The sequence below is a fragment of the Crocodylus porosus genome, unplaced genomic scaffold, assembly GCF_001723895.1.
Source record: "Crocodylus porosus isolate Cpor-Errol unplaced genomic scaffold, CroPor_comp1, whole genome shotgun sequence".
Lineage (NCBI taxonomy): Eukaryota > Metazoa > Chordata > Crocodylia > Crocodylidae > Crocodylus > Crocodylus porosus.
The window spans coordinates 31,491,356-31,509,563 of NW_017728907.1; the positions used below are offsets into that span (position 1 = coordinate 31,491,356).

The 18,208-nt window shown below is 38.4% G+C and overlaps 1 protein-coding gene and 1 long non-coding RNA gene across 7 annotated transcripts in view; one reads left to right on the forward strand and one right to left on the reverse strand.

Annotated features, from left to right (window-relative positions):
* Positions 1 to 363: 363 nt before the first annotated feature.
* Positions 364 to 18,208, reverse strand: part of PTBP2 (polypyrimidine tract binding protein 2) — a 106,743-nt gene continuing 88,898 nt past the window's right edge. For 3 of the 6 annotated variants that reach the window (XM_019531054.1, XM_019531049.1, XM_019531053.1), the window contains 6 exons: positions 4,992 to 5,146; positions 3,506 to 3,539; positions 2,971 to 3,063; positions 2,185 to 2,401; positions 2,001 to 2,078; positions 364 to 1,850 (listed from right to left, as the gene is read on the reverse strand). In XM_019531054.1, coding sequence (XP_019386599.1) covers positions 1,718 to 1,850; positions 2,001 to 2,078; positions 2,185 to 2,401; positions 2,971 to 3,063; positions 3,506 to 3,539; positions 4,992 to 5,146 — 710 coding nt within the window. In that variant the 3' untranslated portion in view covers positions 364 to 1,717. The remainder of the gene's footprint in view (positions 1,851 to 2,000; positions 2,079 to 2,184; positions 2,402 to 2,970; positions 3,064 to 3,505; positions 3,540 to 4,991; positions 5,147 to 18,208) is intronic. The other 3 variants (XM_019531051.1, XM_019531052.1, XM_019531050.1) reach the window with 3 other exon arrangements.
* The window catches only part of LOC109307263, a 19,682-nt gene continuing 6,566 nt past the window's right edge, over positions 5,093 to 18,208 (forward strand). The window contains exons 1-2 of the long non-coding RNA XR_002100217.1: positions 5,093 to 7,779; positions 9,315 to 9,321. This is a non-coding gene — a long non-coding RNA (uncharacterized LOC109307263). The remainder of the gene's footprint in view (positions 7,780 to 9,314; positions 9,322 to 18,208) is intronic.

Sequence of the window (18,208 nt, forward strand, 5' to 3'; positions counted from 1 at the left end):
TGGGAAATGTTTAATATACATGTAGTCCTGCAAAGCGGTTACTGTCTGAAGTATAAAGAGCTGGTTTATTTTCACAGCATCAGATTTACTTATGGTATAAAGCCATACAATTGTAAAATAATAATTATAATTAATTATTATTATTATTATTATTATTATTATTATTCTTTTCCCACCCTGGCAAAGAATAAACATGAATTCAGAAGCACAGTAGGAGTGGAAAACAAAGAAGAGAAGAGAGAAAAGGCAGCAGAGAAAGACAGAAAAGGTGAATACAGAGCTACAGAAGTGTTTATTGAGCATGCTACAGAGGTAAGCAGAGTACACATAAAGTGAAATTAAACGACCGTCAAACCTCCCAACTTTGTTAGAAAATTAATTTTTAATTGTGCCGCTTTCAAACTATACTGAATTTTACATTTCTAAAGATGTAAAAACTCAACTAATAGAAAATATACATGACCATTTCTTCTACATAGATAACAGAATCTATGAATCTTGAAACTAAGTACATCAATTTCAAAAAGTATTGGTCATTTAAACAGAATCAAGGTAACAGTTCAGATTGACAGAGGAACTGTTCTCAAATTAATTTGATCTGTAGATTCTGAGCCATGTTTATAGTAAAGTCAGATCAATTTCTAAATACAAAATATTTTGAAGAGATTTATTAAAACTGAATATTACAATGCAAGGTAAATTAAGACTAAAGGCACATAAACTTTGGTCCCACCTGGTTGTCAGTTTTAGAAAACTGCCACAAAAGTTATCTTCCTGCAAATGTTCGCAGTACACGTTCCTCATCTTTGAAAAATACATGCACCAGTTCCTGAACTACCTAGACCAGTCTGTACATGCTCAGAAATCCACAACCATATTCCAAATCGTAATTACAAACTAAAGATGGCAATATATATTTAAATGCACATAAGTCATGTCAACTTCAAAAACATCTACGAAAAATATTCAGCCACAAACAAGACATTACTTAGTGCTGACATTTATATGATACATCCCACAAGAGTGTGTACAAAAAGGTTAAGATTCCACAATGCTTTCCACATAGGGCTGAAAGTCACAGAAATCACCTTTTGTCGTTTAAGAAACTAATATTCTGTACCTTGATGTTTTTAACTAATGCCTACATTCATAACTGAATCTAGACCAGAACCATGAAATATACAAGGCCATTTTTTAAAGAAAAAAGAAAAGAAAGAGTAGCAGAAATCAAAAATGCTGTTTTACTTTTTCCAAAGTAATGCATTTTATCAGATTAAAAAAAGTGAAAAGCCAATAAGGAATAAAAGTTCCAAGCAGGAGAAATAAAGCTTAACCTTTTTACACACCCCTGCCTAAACATATTTTAAATCATCATGTAACAATGTGCCCCAGACAACCAAATTCACTGTACTAGTATATGCAACTCTAGCAACACTAGCATTCCTTTTTAAGGCACGTATGTCAACTAAGTTGAAAAACTGTGGGATTAACTTGAAACCTTTTTAAACAAAATGATGGTTTATCTAAACAACAGATGAAAAACTAGCAGTTATTAGCACTGCTTTTTTTTTCTTTTTGTGAATGTTTTTAAGAAACAACCAAGGAATGATATACAGCATGAAAAACAGAAGTCAAACTCTGGTCCCCACTTTCCTGAACAGTCAATAGGTGACGACACTGAACAATGCAATACACCCTTCATTCTTTTTCTCCCATTTTAAATAGTTGATTTGGAGAAAGAAACTCTCAAATGGTGATTTTCTCCAAGATTGTAATTGTGTAGATCAATCAAAGCCTGAATAGCTTCTTCCACTGTAGACATTTGAAGAAGCGCCATCTTGTGATCTCTTCTGAAACAAAACAACAACGTTAGGAACTTAACCAATCCTAGCCAAGGGACAAACCTTTTCTCCCTCTCTACAATAGTTTCTTTATTACATTTAATGTATGCAGCTTTTTGTTAAAACAATAATGTAATGTTTCAAAGAAATATTGCTTACTGAAAAAATTTAAATGCTTTCACAGTGCCCCCAGTGTTAGCAAACAGCGTACGCAGGTCATCTTCTGCTACTGATGGTCTACAGAAAGAAAGAACATATATATACACAAAGAGAGGATTATTAATGAACCTGGCATTTTATGATTTATATGAATCTTAGTGGTTTATTTTCAGCCAACACTTACGGAATATTAGACAGGTGAAGAGTTGCGGATGGAGGGAATATATTCTGAAAATTTTTGGAGCCAGGTTTCTTAAAGCGATGCAGAGGTGAATTACCAAAATCCTTAGTTAGCCCTTGGTCATCAAGTCCCTCTCGAGGTAGCTGTACTGTCTGATGCTTGGAAAGCGTAACTCGAATAATCTTTCCGTACATTTTTTGTCCATTAAGATGGCTCATCGCTGAAAAACACAATTTTATTTTTTCAGTTCAGGGTTACATTTCAAAGCTCCATGAAGATGGCATATTGTTAAATTGCCAATTCCAGATGACACTACATGTATTCCACAACTAGTTCTTAAATTTTTTTCAAAACAGCAATAGAATATTTAGCAATATATTCATTAAGGCAAGCCAAAGAAAACAGCTCAACTTGATTCTAATAACTGAATATTCCAAATATATTTTTCAGGCAAAAGAAAGCATCACAACCAACCTACTAGGACATTTATTTTTTTTTTGGCACATGCTATAAAACAGGTAAGGCTAGAGCAGTAACACAGGTCGGAAAGAAGAACGGTGCCTGCGGTACTTAGATCAATGTCTGTTTTTTTAAAAACTGAACTTCCAGCAATACTGTTATTCAATTCCCATAAAACAGCACATACACATTTTTAAAATACAAAGCAAGTTGACATAATACATTTTCATCTCTCGTAGACAGTCTCTGATCATCTGAATTTACACAGAATGATTTCAAATACTTAATTTTACGAATCTAAATGGAGCACAGACAAAAATCCCGTCTTACCCAGCTGTGACTGGTTTCCATCAGCCATCTGTATAAGAGCACTGTCTTTCTTATTGTATAAAATCTTCACACGCTGCACATCCCCATATACACCTTTTCAGAGTCAGAGGTAATCCAAAAGAAAAGTTAATTTTAAAAGTTCACTTAACTAAATAACATTCTGACATATCAATGAAACACTCAGACAACAAGATTACTCAACCACTCTCAACATCCACACAAATGAATAAAGAAGATCAAGGATTTGAATAGTGAATTTTGAAAAGAATATTTTTGATATAACCCTCAAAGCTATGTGAATGATATTAAATTAAAGACCATGCAAAATATATTAGCATGCATTAAAAGAAAATCTTGTGTCTATGGAGAGTTTTTAAATAGCAAAAGAAAAACAGCAAAAGATTTACTATTCAACTTTAAGCCAAAGTGCTAGCTACAAATAAGAATTAAGGTGAAACAAAAAAAACAAAAACAAAAAACAAAACAAAACAAAAAATCAAATCAATAATAAAGTATAGTGCTAACAATAACATACCGAAGAGGGTAAACAGACTTTGGGGCGTAACCATCTTTAGAAGGAGAGAAGAGCAAGCAGCGTAAGACAAGAAGAGAGAAGAGTCGAGGAAGAGCGGAGATGAACAGATCATCCATAACGAAGGGTGGTTCCCGCAGAATGGTGAGGTGGTCATGGATCATGGTTCAAGGCGGTTAATTGGGGCAAGTTGGTCCGAGGAACATTTTGTTCAAGCACAGAAGCATGAACATAGGGAATGTAGACAGGGAATGGAGACAAGGACAAGGAAAATAAAGACAGGGAAGGGAACGGGAATATGGGGGGAAAAAAGACAAGGAAAGGGAAGGTGAACACAAAGGGAAAAGTATGAAATGGGGAGGGGAAACAGCAATGCAGAAGAAAAATATAAGGAATTGGGGAACAAAAAAAAATAAAATATAGGTCAGTACATAGGAAATGCAGGAATTTGGTCAGAAAATGGTTGGTTTATGTACTGTACAAGAAAAACTGAGTAAAATGTAGTCACCCAAGACAAATATGGGTAAAGTACATTCATATCAAAAAGAGTAAATTACAGCATTTCATCTCAACATGAAAAAAGCATGCAATAGAAATTTTAAACTTCGAACTTTAACTGCATAAGCATGGCTGGTTATGAAATGCAGGCAAAAATCTTTCAAAAAGGCACTCTGGTTCAAACATTTTAACATGCAAAACTGTGGATGACAAAATAGTGCCAGATGATAAAATAAGCTTAATGATTCATTAACAGAGGCCAGTTAAAAATGAAACAGATATTCCAGCTCGACCAACTGATACAAACTTCCCACATTTCATACCAGCTTTCACAGCAATCAAAATAAATGTACAGGACAGTAAAAAATGTAAAAATAAACAAACCCCTTAGAATTCAGAGTTAGCAAGAAAGATACAGTTAAGGTGAAAAATGTGTTTTGAAGACAAATGAATAACTGCAAAGAAAAAATTACTGAGAGACTGGAAGAGTGCCTCATCAAGATCTTTGGCAGAACCTTCAAAGAAAAATGTGTTAGAGTAGTTCACATAAATTAAGATTTTTAAAATGCTGTGACATGTAAGCATGAAATGAAGCAACAAATAATTTTAAAAGGCCAAACAAAATTTCTACGTACACAAAGTATAATCTAAAAATTGAAAAATAATTGCCACTTTAAAAAAAAATGTTTAAAATTTAAATTTAAAAGCCAAACATGCAATATTTACCATATTTTTCTTAGAAAAATAGGTAGCTAAATATCAAAGGATACTTTAAGTACATAGCTACCTAGAAAAACAGAAGTATTTAACTATAATAGAAAAAAAGGTTTATTCATTTAAAATTCATTTAGAGCAGCACATGAAAACAGAAACACAAATATGCTGAGCTTAACACAAACATGTAAAAAGAGGCAAGTGCAAAAAAAATGTAAAAAATAAATCCACAAATGGAGTATGGCTGAAGAAAAACACAGTTAATTGTTTCACTGACCTCTTCATTTAAATTGCTAACCAGGAGGACTGTATTGCCACCAGCTGAGACTCCAGGCATGCCCACACGGCCAGCAGCAGCAGCAGCTGCTGCAGCAGCAGCATTCGGAATAGCCAAGGGACTCAGAGCTCCTGGAACAGCTGCAACAGGAAGCCCTAATTTTAAAATAAAGCATATTTTACGAAACACACACAAGTCGTTTAATATCTAAATCAGAAGTATAATGCCATGAAAATGACACTGTACAAAACAGTTCATTCCACTGTTCATATCTGCCCATGCTTAGTGAACCAGGTGAACAACAAATACCAGGAGACCAATCTGATTTCTCAATCTTTTTCTTGATTCAAAACAAGTTTGATTTCTTGTCATGCATCTGAAAAGGATTTTGTTTTCAATCAAATGTTGTTGTGAACTACAAATATTGCTCTCATTATTCTCTTAAATACCATCTGCAATGTCAAGTTTATCAAAATGACCTGAAGGAAGCCAGTCCAGTCAGTTAAACTAAATATTAATGCAAGTTATCTTCACCACTGCATTTCTTTTATATTACTCTTTGGGTATTAGTTACTCTCCTCATTTCAAACTAATGCCTTAGGCTAACTTTCAGTCTTGCAGAAGAGGTCAATCTAGTCAGCCTACAAATCCCACACAGCTTTAATTCTGTGGGTTGGTGGGGGAGACCATTTCCAACCATGAAAATGCAAAACCATTTAGTACAGGGAAGTAACTACAATAAAGCTCCTCAGTGGCTCCTTCAGCAACCTGGCTCCTCCAGGAACCATGGTGCCATTAGGTAAACCTGAAGGTGCATATTACCTTCCCTGCCTCCAAAAGGGGTTAAAGGTGCTGATGAGAAGCAGCAGTAGTAATTGAGTTTGTGCAGCAAAACTCTGTGGGTACAAAGTGATCATCCTAGCGTCAAGAATAAAACCTCTCTCACAATTATGTGAAAGTGTGTCCCTTGATATGCCTGTACTACACCTCTTACAGGTAAAACAGCTAGGTTTTTTCTAAAGAATACATAAATATGGTTTGTTGAACACAAATCATACTTAATACACACACACACAAACTTACAATACACATTTTTCCAATGATTTATGATACTACACCTTTATTTTCTATTAGAATACTAAGACAGTCAGATATCACAATGCTGGCATAGAACACGCAGCTTCTGGTGCCTAAATACGAGATTACCCTGACTTAACTTTGGACCAGTGTAACTTTAAAAAACGTGATGTAAAGAAACAGAAAATATTCAGAGAAGAATTATTAAAAATAAAGATGTGAAAGAATTTAAAACAGAAAAGCTTTACATTATCAATATTAGTGTGTGATGGTCAGAACAGAGGTATAACAAAATAATAAATACTGAGAAGTCCACTGGGTTATTTAGTCCCTTTCATAACACAAGAAAAAAGTGGACATATACTAAACTTAAAAGCAACAATTTTTAAGCAGATGCTCCTTTTTGTTGCACAGGGTACAAGTGACTTATGAATGTGGCAAAAGTAGAAGGGTAACAGTCAAAACCAAAAACCAACTCCTCTACCCAACACCAAACATTAGTGGGTTTGAATGAAGGATTATATATCTATTTTACAGATAATAACATCTAGCTATATTAAAAGTCATGCTTCAGGACATACACCAGTCACAAAGTACCTGGGGGTTAGAGAGAATGTGGCTTCCCCCATAGGCACATTATAGTACAACTGCTCACTATGAGGGTTTTCTACATCTTCCACTGAAACATGTAGTACTGGCTGCTGTCAGAGAAAGGATACTGAATTAGGTGGATTGGTGGTAGTCTGTTGTGGCAGTTCCTATATTTCTCAAGATCTACTTAATTTCCAATGCTGATCTGATTGCAGTTTATTTTTCTACATGCATATCCATTAAGACAAGTAAGTTTAACATGAAAGTGGCGTACAACACTTTTCAATCTTGTTCTGAATGTTTCAAATTGTATGAGACTACAGATGCATTTAGTCAATGACTTTAAGATTTCATACAAATTAACCATGTTCTTCTGTAAGGTCACAGGATAAAATAAAATGCAGATATGAAGCATAAGAAAAGCATATAAGAAAAGGACAGCCCAAGCCAAACCAGTTAGTGGGACAGGTGCAAATGAAAACTTATAATTACACTTAAGGTTTGGATACGATCTCAAACTTATTAACAAAAAGATGAAGCCTAAAAACAAAAACAAATGCAACTTTACTTTCAAGTCAGTCAGAAAAAAACACCTCTTCACTTGAAAACTTAAGCGAATTTGTTCTGACTGGTCATATAGAGGCCCCTGGCAGATGCCACATGTACATGTGATTAGTGGACCAATCACATGATAGTGTGCAACATGCCACACGTTCAAGTGATTTATGGCACATTAAAATGCCAAATGGACATCCTTATCGCTGGTTTGTGACACATGACATGCATTTCCAAAGGGTGGTGGGTGCAACTGGGCTGCTTGCAGTTTGTAAAAGTCCCAGGGCATCAAGAACCTGAGATGGGTGATAGCCTCCTTGGGTGCTGGGTTCTCAATGCCATAGGCTTTTTAAAAAACATGTACAGCCCTGTATACAGGGCTACCAGGTGCACAGCTTTCAACTGGACCAGTGGGAAAAGCCAATTGACCCCCCACACCTGGCACCTGCAAACTCATACACAGGGTAGCTCCATGCAAGGCTGCACTACGCACAGCTTTCAATTTACTGCAGTCCCAAGGCTCCAAACATGCTAGCAAGTTGAAAAGAACACCATGGAAAACTAGGTACCCAGGAGTGTGCAATTAGGACCAGATTCCTAATCCCCGAAGTCATGTGTCCTGCCATGCCTGTGTTATATGGCTGGACAAACAATTGTTGGAATAAGGGGTCAGATCCCATTGTGTCATTAAATCAAGTGTCTGCCAGTGCCCACAGAGAACACCATAATGTTACTTTTTGGCTCTTCAGAAAAGTGTTTCCCATTTTCAACCCCTCCCCACCCCTGCATTTTAAAGAAGTATTTCATGAAATGTTTGTTTTAAACTAAAATTTTATTTCAGAAAGTCTTTTTTAAATTAAAGCAATTTGTTACTTCATTATGAAAAGAACAATTTGAAAGATGTTTTTATGCAGTAAGTGAGATTTCTAGAGATCCTTCATTAATGAAAAATAAGTAATTCCTTTACCATCTGGGTCCAGCGATAGTTGCATAAGCTGAATTCATCAAGGAGAAGCTTTGAACTGTGTTCATATTTTAATAGTTTATTTACATATTTTACAGGAAAGAAATGCCTCTAATTTGCTCTTTCCTACAAGTTGCACACATTTTTACATTATTCCAGTCTCCTCTGGGACATTCCATCTCTAATCCCCTACTTAATCATTGGCAAAGTGCTCTAGATGCACAGAGATATTAGGAGAGCACACATATTGCATTGTAAAATTTAAGTGTGTATTCTAGTGTCCAACTATTTAATGACTAAAGTTCTTTGGACACAAGATTTGAAGGCAGGTTCATTTGGGGAGGAATGATTTGGGGATTCAGATATTCATGTTTTTTTAAATTACCTGCTCATCCCTTCCTCCTCCCTAATTTCTAGTATTTGTATAAAAACGTTGCATCTTACACAAAAGATGAATTCATATTCCTTGGTGACTATAAAAGTAGTAGATCTTACTTACAGCATAGCATATACTTACAAAATGAACTACGAAGGAAACAAATGCATACATCTTTCCCTCAGAATCATATTTTGGAATCAGTTTCATTAAAAAAAAATCTGTTTATGCATTTTCTGTGTTAAACATATTCTTTTTCCTGATCTACTTTCACTAAGTTCAGAAGAACATAGGTCACTTACGCAGAAGGTTGGATTACCATACCTGCATAAACGTAAAGCTGCAAGAGGCAAAGTCACATGAAAAACACTTTGCTTCCAGCACATTTTCCATGTGAAAAAGCAGAAACTTGACACTTGAAAACTGAACTAGTGGTACTATTTATATATAAACGCCCTAAAGTTGTTCCTGAGGTACAGCAAGTCAGAAACAGCTTTTATACCACTGAGAAGCAGAGAATACTAGCTTCTCAATAAGACCTATCAGTTCCCCCAGTCCTTAACAAGCCCTAAAACACTGACATTTCTAGGCATGAAAAATGGACCTAAAAACTTTTCAAGAGGCTTTTATGGCCCACATCTTTGTACAGTTGGGCACATGGTAATGAAGGGAGGAAAAAAACCAAGAGTCTTAAAATGACATTTCCATATTCTCTCCTATATACAGAGCCATGACAGTGTTCATGATGAAAGATTTAAAGGCATTCAGTTGGGATGACCTGTATAACTCACTTTATGTCTTGCTATTTGTGCAAAGCAGCCATTCAACTCATCCTCCTGAAGCCTTTAATAACCTCCCCAAAACGTACTCCCATACACAGATGTACAATTTATTTTGTATTTACATTTCCCTTTTTTTGATAACAAAACTAAAAATATCAGCACATAGACAGGGTCTTGCCTAAGAGTTCATCTCCTGTAATTCCATACCTATCAGTTTATGTCAAATTCCTTTGTGGCAGTGTCAATTTGCTGTTGAGATAATTGTTAGGAAAGATACCAATACTGTCAATGGAAAAATAAACAGGAAAATTCATAACTAGCATTGTTCCAATCTTCATTTACAGTCATATCTGCAAGGTAAACTTGAGCTCTAGGGGTGTTCACTGCTCAGGGTGGGCTGCTTCCTAAACCAGAAGCAGAATAGCTGCATCTTTGCAGTGCCGTAGGCAGACTAATTACCATAGAAGCAGAAGACTCACACCATCACTCAACAGTTCTAATTAACTGGTCTGACATGACATGTGGACACGGTTATACTACATCTGGTTTAGTAAACAGCCTGCCCAAAGCAGCATACTTTGTTCAAGGATGTAAGTTTGAAGCACAATAAAGGTTATCATGCACAAATGGTCTCACCACTTCCAAATTAATATCTACTTTCTTAGAAAATATATACTTTTGTATGGTTACCACAAAAGATTATCAGTCCTTAAACATGGGACACAGTACCCAGAATTTCCATTCACAATATACCGTAGTCCAAATGTTAATGTGATTGAATTGTTACAATTTTCTTATAAATCCATATGATAAAAAAGAATCCAATACACATGAATGTAGTACCAAAACCTTCAGTAGTAGTTCTCTAAAGGTTATATCCTTTTTAAAAATCCATATTCCTAAAACCTTGTGTCCTCATGCAAACAACTTCAAGGAGATGACAAGCAAGCTTTATATTATAAAAGTTTAGAACCCCTCGGGGGAGATAACTGAAGCATGCGTCTCCAGGGATATACATAGCACATCATAGCCTCTACTGAATAATTCTCTCAGTCACAATTGATCAAAGTTTCTGGGAAATAAAATGGAATTACAACTCAAGAGAAGCAGGACTGGTGAAGGAATCCATATGATATACAAAATTTAGAAAGAATATGCTTTTTATATCTTTTAATTGGTTTCCCTAAAAGATTGGAGTTTTGTCACTATTAATGATTTAGCTTCAACCATTAACACATCTTATTTTTTCTACTACTGAGCAACATTCATCTATGGATATTCTTTAAACATTTAGAAATAAGAAAGAAGATAAATTTGGTTATGTAGAGGAACAGTAACAGAAGGCAATAGGCTGGATTTGCCTCTATCAAACCTACTATCATTGGTTAAAATCTGGCTGGGTCAGGTATGCAGACAGATGTTGGTGACTTCACAGAGCCATGGGTGGGAGCTATTCCCATCCCCATACCTGTACCCATCTGATTAATTGCTTAGTGTCATCAGCAAATTTGAACAGGGTGCTTTTTACCCCCTCGTCCAAGTCATTGATGAAAATGTTGAACAGTGTGGGCCCAAGGACTTGTTGCAGTTACAAAAGGTTAAATGAATATTTATTTAATCAGTATTTATATTCCTACTGGGAACAATGGAAATGAAGCCAACCTACACTCTGGGAAGTTCCACTTCTTTGTGGAGCTGAAGAAAGTTATGTTTGCCGTTGTTCATAGCTTAAAATTTCTTCTTGAAGAGGAATAAAGAATAAATAAAAATGCTATAAAATTATTTTAATTAGTTACCTTCAGTACCAGTTTTACACAACTGGGAGGTTAGGAAGTGGAACCCAGGGACTGTATGCTCGCAGAAACATGTGATAATAGTGAATGGAGAGAGTGGTCTATGAGCAAGGAAAGGAAATAGAAGTTTCAAGACACAGAAAAATTTAAATTATATCAAGGCTGTATTCTACAACCACGTATATGATAAAATATCACTCTCTTGGATGTTCATTTATGAACTCCAAACAAGAATACCATAATATTTAAATAAAAAGGAAGTTTAAAGAGAACTGTTGTAAACATGAGAACACAATATTTGTGACCTAACAGTTAGTACTAAGTTAGTGTGATTATTCCCAAAACACTGCATTTGGGACCCAAGAAATTCGGAAAATATCCTAACCACCTTAACTGTACTCCACAGTAACACTAATGGGAAAAGAAAGAAATGGAACATCGCTAAAAGTCAATTTAACCTAGGACTAAAAACAATGTTTTGCCCTAATGCATACTAATACTTAGGTTTGGCAGGATTTGATTTTTATTGATAGACATCCATTTCACCTGACACTCACAGACAGATGAAAAAATATTTCTGTTGGTAATCATTAAAATTTATAGTTTCATAGTTTCTAGGGTTGGAAGGGACCTGAGCAGATCAAGTCTGACCCCCTCCCATGGCAGGAAAGAGAACTGGGGTCAAACGACCCCAGCAAGGTGTACATCTAGCCTCCTCTTAAACACCCTCAGGGTAGGAGTCAGCACCACTTCTCGTGGAAGTTGGTTCCAGATCCTAGCTGCCCTGACCGTGAAGTAGCGCCTCCTGATATCTACCCTCTGCCGGCTTGTGACCGTTATTCCTGGTCGCTCCTGGCAGTGCTCGGGGGAACAGTGACTCCCCCAGTGCCTGCTGGTCCCCTCTGACTAGTTTATAACAGGCCACTAGATCCCCCCCCAGCCTTCTCTTGTGGAGGCTGAACAGGTTCTGGTCCTGTAGCCTCTCCTCATAGGGCCTGCTCTGCTGCCCCTTAATCATGCAAGTGGCCCTCCTCTGGACCCTCTCCATGCTGTCGACATCCCTCTTGAAGTGCAGCGCCCAGAACTGGATGCAGTACTCCAGCTGTGGCCACACCAGTGCTGCATAGAGGGGGAGGATCACCTCCTTGGACCTGCTTGAGATGCATCTGTGGATGCACGACAAGGTACGGTTGGCCTTCCTGACTGCCTCCCCACACTGCCGGCCCATGTTCATCTGGAAGTCAATGATGACCCCAAGATCCTTTTCTGCCTCTGTACTGACAAGAAGGGAGTTCCCCAACCCGTAGGTATGGTGCTAGTTCTTCCTTCCCAGGTGTATCACTCTGCACTTCTCGGTGTTGAATCCCATCCCATTCTCATCCGCCCACCCTGTAACCTGTCTAGGTCCGATTGCAGCCTATTCCTCCCTTCTAGCATGCCCACATCCCCCCACATCTTAGTGTCATCAGCAAATTTGAACAGGGTGCTTTTTACCCCCTCGTCCAAATCACTGATGAAGATGTTGAACAGTGCTGGCCCGAGGACTGAGCCCTGTGGAACTCCACTGCCCACATCCCTCCAAGTCGAAAATGACCCATCCACCACCACTCTCTGGGTGCGGCCCTCCAGCCAGTTAGGGACCCAAATGACAGTGTGGGTGTCGACACCACAGTCCCCCAGTTTCTTAATGAGAATGGGGTGAGAGACAGTGCCGAAGGCCTTCTGAAAGTCCAGGAAGACTATGTCCACTGCTACCCCTGCATCTAACGATTTGGTGATCTGGTCACAGAAGGCCACCAGGTTGGTCTGACAGGACCTGCCGCTAATGAACCCTTGTTGGTTGCCCCTAAGCATAATCTCCCCTGCTGGCCCCTCATGGATATGCGCCAGAATAATTCTCTCAAAAAGCTTGCCCAGGGTTGAGGTAAGACTAACTGGTCTATAGTTTCCGGGGTCCTCCTTCCTCCCCTTTTTGAAGATGGGAACCACACTGACCCTCTTCCAGTCCTCTGGCACCACACCAGAGCACCACAAGTGCTGGTACAGCCATGCCAGGGGTCCCGCAATGACCTCAGCCAATTTCCTCAGTACTCTAGGGTGGAGATTGTCCGGACCAGCTGATTTGAATACATCCAGTCCTTCCAGAAGTTCCCTAACTAGTTCCTCCCTAACCCTTGGCCTAGGTGCGCTTCCCCTGGGATCTAACGGGGGCCCAGAGGGGGGGTGGCTGTTCTAGTCCCTGCTTAGGAAAATGGAGGCAAAGAAATCGTTAAATATTTTGGCTTTGTCGTCTGGTGCGATGACCAAATTTCCTAGCGAGTCCTGCAGGGGCCTCACATTACCCGGAACCTTCTTTTTGCCCCCTAAGTATTTAAAAAAGGACTTCTTGTTGTCCTTGATCCAGGAAGCTAGTCCCAGTTCCATCTCTGCCTTGGAGATTACATTTACATAAAGAAGATATAAAAAAAACCAACTAAAAAACAGGATGGAGGTAAGAAAAACTGGGGAGGTAAGAAAAACTGGGGTTGGGGGCACTACCACACACACACACACACACACACACACACACACACACACACACACACCAGCCACTGCAGGAGCTGGGGGCCATGCCAGTAGGGCAATGCTACGAGAGGGCGCTAGAGGGGCAGGGATGGTAGCAGTGGGGAGCCTGGTGCTGCCGGCTGCTTACTCTGCCCAGGTCTCAGCTACAGCAGGGGCCAAACTCTAGCAGAGCTTGGCCCAGCCTCTGTGGGAGTTTAGCCCCTGCCCCAATTACACATGGGCCAGGCCAGGCTCCAAAGGAGTTTGGCCCCTGCGTAATCATTTCAAGGCAGGGGCCAAACTACCACAAAGCTGAGCAAGGGTCAAACTGCTGTAGGGGCCAGGCCTGGCTCTGCAGGACTTTGGCCCCTACCCAAGCTGGGACCTGGGCAGAGTGACGGGTTGACAGCACTAGGTTCACAGACACGACCAGCCCTGCCCTTCTAACCCCCACTCCTGGTACAGCCTTACAGGAATGGCTCCTAGCTTTTGCAGCAGCCGCTGCATGTGCATGTATGCGTTAAGTTGATAAAAGTTGGAAAACATCACTAATTTTGCACAATCCTGAAAATTTCTAGCTAAAAATCAAAAATAAACGCTAAAAAATAAGCATTGCTTTTAGCTGTCAAAATTTTTAAAAAAAATTAAAAATCAAATTCTGCCAAGCCTTCTAAAGCTGCATGGCAGAATCACACTTGGGTACCTTTGTAGTGGTTCTGTTTGTATTTCTTTGTAAATCTTAACTAAATTTTCTGGGTTTGCAGTATAGCTTGGGAATAATAACAAATATCTGTTTAATAATTCTAACCTTTAAATTATTCAAAATATATTAACTCTTATCTCCAGTTTAACATAATTTTATTGTAAGATATATAGTACTCTAATATTTTGTATAGTTCATTTACTACCACAACCAGTACTCTTTCTTTGCATAAGGAAAAATCCTCTATACATTTTTGCACATCATGTAAAAAAAAGCATTCTAGTCCAAAGAATCAACTATAGCTTTTGAAAATTAATGTGAAATTAATCAGTTCTGTCCATTAGTGAATATTCCACCTTTCAAAAGATGAAAAGTTCATTATAAAGATGTCTACTTTACAAACTCAAGGATTTCTGATCATCTAGTTCCTTTATGGTGTAATGTATTAATGAACAACTGTTTGCCTGGGCTAGAATGATCTTTTTGCATGTGAGAGTTCTAATTTATTACATAGCACAAACAGTCCTGGCCTCCTAGAAGGTTTAGATAAGAAGCATATTGATAGAAAGTGTGATCCCTGTCCTGTAGATATTTAGTCAGTTATTCTGATTTAACTACTAACATTTTTTTTTAATCAAAACAAAATTGACTTGTAATACAGATTTTGGCCATTCATTAATATTCTGTCAACAGTATTTACAATTTGAATATCTGCCTTAAGCTATTTAGGTTCTTTCAAAAAACAACAAACAAACAAACTCACCAACACAGTCAATATCACAGATGAATTTTGTCACTAGCAATACTTAAGCTTCCAAGGTTTACAGATAATACATTTTAATTTTTTTGGATTACAGAAATACAGCGCAGTTAGCCATATCTTTTTCCCAAAAGATATTTGGGCACTGCACGTCATTATAATTTTTTAACTGGATAGTGAAATCTGGTTAGTCAGTCACTGAGATATCTTGTTTCTATGGTTTCATTAGTCAGTGCACTTAATGACTAGCAGAATCCCGCTGACTTGCATGAAAGATAATGCTGGCTAATTAGTCATGTTAGTGGAGTTAGTCATTTAGAAGTGTACACTCATATAACAAAACTCATAATGAAATTTGTGCTTCACACTTAATTGGCTTAAAAACAGGGGTGTCCAACTTAGTCCATGGAACCTATCTATCCAGTCCCTGTGGCTACTAAAAGTTGGGCATGGCCTGCTGCAGAATGTGGGGCTTTTCAGCCCTGCTGGCCATAGCTGCCATGGACTCCTAGAGCCACAGCAAGTAGAAATAAACTGCTGCTGCTCCCCCAGTATGAAATTTTCAGAACCGTAGGAAGCCCCATCGACTTAATGGTTTGGCTCCATGGGCTCCAGCCTGCACTTGGGATACACTACAAGTACCACTGACCTAGTTGATCAACCATTCCATTTTGCAGAATTGTCTTCCATTCTGACAGAGTACGTGTAAACATGCAAAACATTTTTTTCACTGTTTACTCCATCATAATTATGCAACTCTTTCATAGTGAGCAGTTTGAATTTTTTTTTAAAAATGTATACATAAGCATTTATTTGCATAATCATGTAATTCTTGCATAGCAAGACAGTCCATACAATTTGCATGTGAAATATACATCTTTTCCTCATTGGAAAGGTCAAAATTTATTTTTTACTGTGTCTTGGTGTGGTTTGTAAAATAAACCCCACGAAAGGTTGAAAATGGCAAACTACCAGTAAGGAGTTAGTCATGGATAGGACTTTACCAATCCTCCTCTGAGTGACAATTTAAACTGTGTTATACTATATGTGTTCCTATACAATATAAAACATTCATAAAAAGTATTCCATTGTGATGGAACTTAAAATTTGCTTAAAAAAAGGGGAGGGGGGAAATCCCCTGCAAAATGAAAAAGAAGCTTTGTATACATTAAATGTGGAAAAGGATGGTGGAAAAATAAGGCACCAACCAGAAATATGTAGTAGAACACATTTTTGGTATGGGGTTTGTTCACAACCTGCTTCGGTCACAGAGGGTTGCAAAGTTAAGCAGCAGCAACTCAGCTACTTGTTGGAGCTTTTACTTCAAAAGATACTGCCTACTTCTCCAATCCGCTGAAGTCCAGTCATAGTTCCAGGCAGCTGACAGCAAAGGTGGTACCCTCTGAAATTAAAGCCTTAGCAAACAGCTGGTACACCTCTGCAGTCCCATGCAGGTGTTTATAGAAGATACAAACAAACCATTTTTTGTTCACAAACACTCATTTGTTTTCATGGGGGTTAGAAACTTAACCCTGTTAAGAATCCAGGATCAACTGTATACAGCTGCAAGCAGCTGCTCAGTATTACTGGTGTGATCCAGATCATAGAATCACAGAAAATGAGGGCTGGAAGGAACATCAGGAGGTCATCTAGACCAAGCCCCTGCTCAAAGCAGGACCATCCCCAGCTGGATCATCCCAGCCAGAGCTCTGTCAAGTTGGGTCTTGAAAACCTCCAAGGATGAAGATTCCACTACCTATCTTGGCAACCTGTTCCAGTGTTTTACTACTGAGTACAGTGGGAGCATCACTTCCTTAGTTTTACATGAGATGCATCAGTTGATGCATGTCAGCATATTATGTGCCCTGCTGGTCACCACATCACACTGACAACTCATATTCATGCTATGGTCAATCATTACCCCTAGATCCCTTTCGACCCTGGTACAAGTCAAGCTGTCACCACTGAGCCTGTATGTATGTTGAATGTTGTTTTGCCCCCAGATGGAGCACCTTACACTTGGAAGTATTAAACTTCTTCTGGTTCCCGTCTGCCCAACTCTTTACCCTGTCCAGGTCTGCCTGTATCTGCAACCTATCTTCTGGCGTGACCACACTGCCCCATAGATAACTTGTTGTTGTCTGCAAACTTAGCCAGTGAACTTGCTGTCTTCCCTCACTTTATAATTCACAAATAGGGCATATGATAAATGTCCCCCATACCCAACACAAGTAATTTCTTGATTATAGCTCAATTTGATAGAAACAAAAGAACCAGAGGTCTCTACCAGTACGAGCACTGTGGAAATAAAAAATGATAAAGAAATGGGAAAGGAAAAATTAATTACAAAAGGGGCAAAAAGCAAAGGGAAGACCACTAGCATCATACTGACACACCCATCTTGTCATTTTTTTTGTCACCCTCCCCATCTCACTACACCCTCATTTTTAATATTTGTACAAAAAAAAATACTGGTCATTAGCAAATTATACTTGTCCATCAAGTAAGGCTCATGGCTATTTTACTACGTTGTCTCCTCTATCCTACCAGCTCCTTTTGAGGCACTCATCTTGCATGTCTATTAATATGCTAAGCTCCCACGGTGGGGACAATTTTTCTCCCATGTTCTGCAAATCATTTTTTTTTTTTTAAATTTTGGCAACTACACGCATGAACAACAACAAAACACGTATGCAACTTTTAAGCTTTTTATCTGTGACTCCTCCATTATTCAAAATTAACACATGGGGAAACACAGGCACAAAAAGAAAAAAGACATACTAGGCTCCCCTACATACCAACTAGTGACATACTCAGCAACTGAACCCTGGCAAAGCTCTACTGTATTAAATTACCATATTAACAACAAGACAAGGTGACCCCCCCACCCCAAATGCCACAGGAAAGTCTTATTATTTAATGAGGGAAACCTCATTTGGGCTGGACATAAGGAAGAATTTCTTTACTGTCCGAGCCCCCAAGGTCTGGAACAGTCTGCCAGCAGAGGTGGTTCAAGCACCTACATTGAACACCTTCAAGAGTAAATTGGCTGCTTATCTTGCTGGGATCCTA